Source organism: Rosa rugosa, chromosome 1, assembly GCF_958449725.1.
Source record: "Rosa rugosa chromosome 1, drRosRugo1.1, whole genome shotgun sequence".
NCBI classification, from domain to species: Eukaryota; Viridiplantae; Streptophyta; class Magnoliopsida; order Rosales; family Rosaceae; genus Rosa; species Rosa rugosa.
The window spans coordinates 37,630,345-37,638,292 of record NC_084820.1 but is presented as its reverse complement, the minus strand read 5'-3'; the positions used below and the strand labels follow the sequence as shown (position 1 = coordinate 37,638,292).

Below are 7,948 nucleotides of genomic sequence, written 5' to 3'. Positions count from 1 at the left end.
GATTAATGCCCTTTTCCCAGATGTGAAGAAGCTTCGTAGGACGTCTAGATGGAGGTCAGGTGCGAAAATATGCATGGCAGTCTTTTAGTAGTTGTGCTCATGTGTTTGTTGTTTTCAGCTTGCCAGCTAGCTATTGATTATTTCAGGGTAGGCATTAATCTTTAACTAGTTAGAAGATAAAACCAAAGTAGAACAAGTTCCTTATTTGAGAAGAATTACTTATAAAGAGTAATAAAACCCAGACTGCTATTGGTAGACATATTTAACATTACCAGATAAATAGTGTAGGAAAATTTAGGGTCTAATTGCTATATTTATAAGAAAACCCTTCACACATGTGCTTCAAGGTTTGAATTGGCAAATGTCTCCCAAGATACAACAATCATTCTTCTTGCTAAAGTAGCACTCCAATAAGCAAGAAACACTGAACCAGAAAATGCTTGAACCTTTCTCTAAGAGTCTTCTTAATCTCTAAGTATGAAACACAATATCAAACTAGGGAAAACTAAGTATGATACTGATGGAATCAATTAATGAATGCAGTAGATGTATCAGTATCTATAAGAGTGTATATACCTGTTAGGAAAATTGCAACTCTTTAGAAAAGCCAAGCAATGCAACCTTTCATATGTTAATAACCTTTTTCGACAGATATAACCCTTCACTTTTCCATTTACTAAAACAGAAAATTTAATTTCCAGACTAAATTTTCTAACCATACATAGGCGAAACCATGAAACTGCAGCACCCGGCTGGCTGCATAGGGCTGTAAGGCATCACATTTCGAATCTGAATGTTAGGAGAGGTATGTTTTATTAACACATTCAAACTCATATTTCCATAACATATTCAAAGTGATGATCACAAGAGCAACATATAATCCACCCTCACCACTTAGGCTAACCCCACGTGATTTATTTTATTATAAAGAAACAACATAAACATATAATTGTACGTAGAGTGATTGATGTTTTTTTTTTTTAGGGCAACGGAAGACTAATCCATTGATCGAAATCATAACGACCTCACTTGGTCAAGCATGAAAAGTACAAGCACCCTTCATATTACAATGCAAGCTCAATAGAGTACTAAAACCAAAAGGAAATCCAACAAAACTAAAGTTCCAAAAGAAAACTACTAGCCAAAGCAAATGAAAACTACGACACTACGATAACCTACGTCTTCTAGCATGAGACACTTCCTTGACCGCATTGACGCCAAATACCCTTCTGGTGTACATCGCCGCCATCAAGCAAGACACGTCACCACCCTAGTTGACGTAGGGAATCGTCTCCTACCCGGACTGGGAGACGGGCTCTGCCAGCCCAGCATGCTTCCCCTTCACACCAGTAGCTCCACCGTCAGGAGACCCCGACGCCAAAAACTCAGAACCTTCACCGGAGGACGCCGCCGGTGTTGCTTTGGCCTTGTTCCTGGAGCCACGAGGCCGACCATTCTTCTTGTATACCTTCGAAGCTAGAGACCACGTCCCGCCCACCAAACCTGCATCAGAAATATGGAGGCCGAGGTTTTCCGGCTGGAGAGTGCCCGAAATCAAATCCAAACCATGTTTGGCACGCTTACCATCTTCAGGGCTGTCCTCATCTCTGGGACGACGCATCCCCACCACCGGAGTTTGAGTCGAAGTATCTTTAGTCCCGGGCGACTCAAACGCTGGCAGTTCACGGATCTGCACAGCCTTCCTCTTCAGCTTTGGGACCTTGAAGGAAGATAGCAGCGGAGAAGAAATAGAGGGCTGAACGTTTACCCTAAAGACTAGGGCTGGAACGATCGGTCCCATTGCCGGCTGCGACCCCGGCTCCACCACAGAATCAGTCTCCGAGTCCTCCACCCTAGGGCAACGCTGGCCACCATGATTCAACATGGCGCAGGAGTGACAGCGCCCTAGCAGCCTTTCATTCCTGAACCTTAGGGTTAGAACATCCACAGGAGAAACCCTAACTCGACGGTCAAAACGCACCGGGTCATGGAGAGAGAGAACAAGCCTGACCCGAGCATCTCCCCGACGCAGTGCCGTACGATCCACCTCCAGCATCGTCCCACCAACCAACCGGACAGTAGGTTCCGTCAAAATGCCCTCCAACGTCACCCAGATCCAGACAAAATCCAGCTTCACGGCAGAGATCTCCGAGAAGCCATCATAATCGTTCAGAAGAATCATGGCACGTTGAAAACCCCACGGACCACCCTTCTTCACTCGAGCAACATCCCTTTCATGGGTGAACGTAAACAGAAAACGTTCTCCCCGTGGTTGGACTTCCACAGTACCAGACAACCTCCACATCGACCTCACAGCACTCCTGAAAGAATCCAGCACCAACCCCCTGCAGGTATTAAGCCTTCCGACCAGATAGAAATTTCGAGCCAAAAACTCCTTCCCCAGAACCCTGAGATTCCCCAAGTCAACCGGTTCTTCTCCTTCCTTGAGCGACAACTTGGTCGCCAGTCTGGCAGTCATGAACCTAGGGCGCCGCACAACTTGGAATACTCAAAACCCTAACCCTAGCAGAGCGAGAGAGAGAGAAGGAGTAAAAGTCGCGGTATTATTCATAAAAGTAGCCGGCTTGTTCTCTAATCTCTATCTGATAAATATTAGGTTAAATTGACTCCTCACGTCAACCATCTATGAAGAAATTTATGGATTAGATAAGAGTTGATTATGATTGATTAAATTGAAGAGTACAGAGACACATATAATAAAATTAGAAATTTAGAGATACAAACATTTTGTGTGAAGTTTAACGAGATAAAATGAATTTCGCTCTAAACGGTTATTTATTTTTGTTTTTTGGTGTGAATAAAGTAAACTGTAATTTCCTAAACGAAAAACTTGGAGCTTAATTGGGTTGGACCTGCTGGGAGGAAGAGACCCAGAAGAGAAGGTTAAAAATAAAAATGGTTTCAAAATTCAAAAACCATTTCCCCGCTTGTTTCTTGTAGTGATACAAACAATTCTGGTCGTCTATCCATTCTCAGTTTCTCATTCGAAGAGGCCTCCCATCATGGCTGCCGTCTTCCAACACTCGCCGGCCACCGCCATTCCTCTTCACGACCCTCTCTTGCCCTCCCTCCGGTACTCCCTCCCTCTCTCTCATATTTGTTGGATTGTTTGGGTTTTTAAATTCTGAAAAATCAGTTACTGCTCCTCCAGGTTGATAAAGCAAGCGCTCGATGACTTCAACTCCGGAAACCATTCCGGGTCGGATCTCACTAAGCTTCTATCCGATTGCATCGCAGCTTTCAAGGACAACGTTCAGTACCGAGACGACGCCAGATTCCTCAAGATTTGGTTCCTCTATGTATTTCCTCCATTTTTCATGGGTTTTGCTAGCATCTCATTGTAAAGTTTCATCATGCTTGCTTTCAGGAGTCAATTAATTGGATTGTGTTTGTGGGTTTTGTAGATGGGGTTTATTGAGGATTTCGAAGGCTTGTTTATGGAAATGTTGGATAGAAAGATATGTATTGGACAGTCTTTGCTTTATGTTTGGTATGCATCCTTTCTAGAGTCCAAAGGCAAGTTATACGATGCGCACATGGTTTATCAGATGGGTATTTCAAGGTCCCTCTCTTTGTCTTACTAAATTGATTTTGCGTGTGTGTGTCTCCAAATGGGGATAGAGCATTTTAGATGTTCACTACACAATGCTTATGATGTTAATGTGGTGCGCGCGCTAGGAATGCTAAGCCTGCTGAGTGGGTGAAGAAAGCACACGGCTTATTTCTTGAGAGGATGTCTGAATTAGCTTCTTCAACTCACAAGGTAGTGAACTTCTTTTGTTTCATTTATACTCGTTATTCTTGATCATCAGATTGTTCATTTCTTCTTCTCACTTCTCTTCTCTTGCTTTATAGACATTTTATATCCCCTTAAACCTTGTTCTATGTGTATTTCGGTGACTTGTGAAATTACAAAGCCTTTCTTTTTTTCCCTCTATCTTTCAAAATTTGGTTGAAGAGTTATATACTTGCCACTCACAAATATGAAGAAAATTGGCCATTTTGCGTTTCTGTGGTGCAGGTTGACGACGGTGAATCCATTCAGTTTGACAGCCACATCAATCCATGGTCCAGTTCCACAATCAAAGCCCTATTAAAGAAAATTACTCCTCAACTTACGAAATATGATGTGAGATATTCATCACTGTAATATAATTTCACAGAGTGTAGTCTGAGTAAGAGTTAGCTTCTCAGATTTGCCTTTTCTCTTGTCTTAGGGATATCACTCCACTACTAAAGCTTACTCAGGAAAAGTGGCATTGTCTTCTTTGAAGAACTCATCGAGGAACAAGATTATTGAGATAGGTAAATTACATCATATTGTATACTTTTAGTCTTTGGCAAGTTTCCAGTCTGTGATGTATAGGCACATTTTCACTTTTAAGGTAAGTGCAGTTGTTTGTTAAGCAGTGGTGCAGGGTATGTTAGGAGTCAAAATATTTGCATGCATCTGATTCTGTGCTGGATATGAAGCATTGAAACTCTTAGTGCAAATTTTATAAATAGTAATTTTTATTTTTATATTCTCTTCTGTGTTAATAAAATTGACTTGTGAACTTGATTACTTAATAGGGTAGAGTTTAAGTACTCAACGCAAGTGTCTTATTCAAATTCACATCCATTCATTTAAATATAGAGCTTTTTTTTTCTCAACCCACAAGAACAAGTGTCAAACCTTGATACTTTTATTATTATTTTTTCTAATACTTGCTGCAAACACAACTTAAACTTTCATTCCAGTGCACCAATCTCCCTTTGACCCGAGAATTGGACCTAGTACCGACTTCAATACTGCACTATCTTTATCACATTAGCTAGGGTCCAGGGAGCCAGAATCTTTCTTATATTTCAACATATACAGTTCCACTAAATAAATTGATAATGTTTCTGCCCTCCTAATATTTTTTTTTTACTTTTAATTTATATTATTATTTTGACATTATGGGTGCAGCATGATGTTGCTGGAATGTCAGTTTATTTTTATTGATTCCCCTTATCTTGATACTCACAGGTCGTACAAAATACCAGATTACGGGTTATGCAGGTCAAGGTGGTTTTGCTCAAGTATATAAAGCATATGTCAACTGTAACCCTGATGATGTTGTTGCATTAAAGGTATGTTTTACCTCAGTAGTGCTCTCCCAATGCAGCTTAGCATTGTCTTACTTGATAGTTTCAGTCTTTTTTTATATCTGTGGCAGATACAAAAGCCTGCTTTCCCGTGGGAATTCTATATGTACCGTGAACTTGATCAACGAATCTCAGACAAGGAAGTAAGCATTTACTGATGCTCCAACTTTTTGTTAGCAGTTCCTCATTCTGTTTGTTTAACTTTTGATATGTCATTGTATCAGAGGTCAAGCTTTGGTTTTGCTCAAAGAATGCATCTCTATTCTGACTGTAGTATACTTGTCTGCAACTATATTGCTAATGGGACACTTCAGGTAGCTTAATCATACCAAATATTAATATATACTGTCTGGAACCATCATGCGTTCATGCTTATAACATAAAAATCTTGTGCAGGATGTAATAAACTCATTTGCAGTCACCGGAAAATCCATGGAAGAAGTGTTATGCATTTATTACACCATAGAAATGCTCTACATGTTAGAAACTCTGCATGACGTTGGCATCATTCATGGAGATTTCAAGCCTGATAATCTGCTTATTCGCTATTCTCGGTAACAAACATTCTCCACAATGTATCTTGAACGTGTTAAATTGACTTGTATAGGTTCTCTTAGAAAACAGCATATTGGAACCTAAAGGCACTGAAAACTGGACCTTTCCATCTTATATTTTGCAATCTGAAATATCCTTACCTTATGTTTCCTTCTTCCTCCCATCCTATTACTACTTACTAGTAATATTGTATCCTCATTCCTTTGTCTTCCCCAGATGCAACTGAATTCTCCAGTTATGAAACATATTTTTAGCTTATTTTCTATTATAATTATCCTACAATTAGATGGCTGATACTTTCTTAGCTTATACAGTAGGATGTCATCAAGTGTAGAGTAGAACTATCTTCTATAATAAGAGAACTGACACCTTATATTTGAATGAGAAATGGAAAACAGCATGGTTGGAATCAAAGGGGTGGGTGGGCAAGGATGTGCTCAGCTGAGATTATTTACTCAGCTTACTATGAAGAAATATAAAAGAATCTGCTGACTTGTCTTCTGCCATAAATTTCAGTTACATTCTGGAGTTTTTCCATATCTGATAGGGTGTGCTGACTAAAACTGTGAATGAATTTCCCACAATACAAGAAGTCTAATGTTATTCTAGAGTCCATCCTATGAATTTTACCATCTTGCGTTGACATCAATTGCTTGAACTTTTGCAGGGACTTCCCCACAAAAAATGGATTTCATGACAGAAATGAGCTTACAAAAGATGGATTTCGGGACAGAAGTGGCCCTTGGCTTGATCAGGTCATTTGTGGTTCCAAAAATCTAGTACTTGGTTTAGTTAATTTATGATTAATCTTAATATTTTTGCAGGGTCTTTGCCTTGTGGACTGGGGAAGAGGGATAGATCTGCGTCTCTTTCCTGACAATATGGAGTTTAAGGGAGATTGCCGAACTTCTGGATTTCGTTGTGTGGAGATGCAAGAGAATAAGCCTTGGACATTTCAGGCTAGTTCGCATTTTGTTTTGCCTTGTACGTTCAGTTAACATTTTTATATCTTACTTGGCTCTGTCCCTTGTTACCAGGTAGACACATATGGACTCTGTGTTGTTGTCCATATGATGCTGCATAATTCTTACATGGAGATTGACAAGAAACCATCACCTGATGGTGGTTACGTTTATCTACCCAAGGCATCTTTTAAAAGGTACTTTTCTCAGTTATGCATATTTGACATTTGTCTATCATCTTGAGCTCTTTTCTGGGAGGGGGAGTGTCAACATACATACTCCAGTTAGATAATTAGGGTCATATCCTGGACAGTAAAAACACGCAGAGGCATATTTTTTCGCTTCCTCTTCCATCTCTTACTTTTACCTTCGCTCTTCACTCTTCACTTGGTACTTTGATGATTTGACTTCTAATCTGGTGATTCAAATGACTTCAGATACTGGAATGTTGAGCTCTGGAAGAATTTCTTTGTGAAACTGCTTAACAGTAATCCTGGCTGCAATGACAAGAAATTGTTGCAAAATCTGAGGAAGTCCTTCCAGGAATACATGTGCTCGGACCCTCACCTTATAAAGAAACTAAGCGACTTACTGGCAAAGCAAAGGAAATCAATGTGTTCTGCTTAGTGTGCCTTTCATCTCTCCTGATTATCTGTAGTTGCAATATTTTATTGCATTTTCTGTGCAGGCATATGTAAAAATTAATGTATGGCAAAAGGTCTAATCCCCTGCTTCTAGCTTTCTGATGTAAAGACTTGTTGTTAAGCTCATCTCTAGAGCATTTATAAAACAGCAAGTGCCAAACCTTATCTCAAGTAACATTGTATGCTTCTCTCACCGAAATGAAAAGAGGATGTAGTATGTAAAATCACTTGTTTTACATGTGCTGTTCAGGCACATAGTATATCTATACTATTATTAAGAGAAGAGGGTTTGTTAGTCAAAATCCAAAATTTTGACAGAAATGACCCTAAAAAATTAATAAACTTTGAGAATTAATTAAATCATAAGGACAGTTATGACATTTACAAAATATATTTTTATTAAAAAAATAAATAAAAATATAACTCACAACCCACTTTTCTCTCCTATTATCTATTCTCTACAATAACTGTTTTCTTTTTTATTTTCAGGAAAAAAAAAATACTTGCACATGCAGTGCATGTGTGGAGAAAGACTAGTATAATTTATGTCAGCATGACTTCTTGTTGGTTGATTTGGTTCAATTGTATGATTTCAGAATACTTCATCTGTCCTTTCTGTTTCAGTTTGATCCAAGG

General features: G+C 39.3%; 1 protein-coding gene across 1 annotated transcript; it reads left to right on the top strand.

The window, feature by feature from the left end:
- Window positions 1–2,883: 2,883 nt before the first annotated feature.
- LOC133736539 (mitotic checkpoint serine/threonine-protein kinase BUB1) lies at window positions 2,884–7,546 on the top strand. Its single transcript, XM_062164078.1, has 14 exons — window positions 2,884–3,094; window positions 3,173–3,320; window positions 3,426–3,583; window positions 3,700–3,784; window positions 4,043–4,150; window positions 4,239–4,326; window positions 5,033–5,136; window positions 5,223–5,294; window positions 5,376–5,465; window positions 5,548–5,705; window positions 6,374–6,461; window positions 6,531–6,665; window positions 6,744–6,865; window positions 7,106–7,546. The coding sequence occupies exons 1-14, from the start codon at window positions 3,024–3,026 to the stop codon at window positions 7,293–7,295; spliced, it is 1,617 nt and encodes a 538-aa protein (XP_062020062.1). The 5' UTR covers window positions 2,884–3,023; the 3' UTR covers window positions 7,296–7,546.
- The last annotated feature ends 402 nt before the right edge of the window (window positions 7,547–7,948 follow it).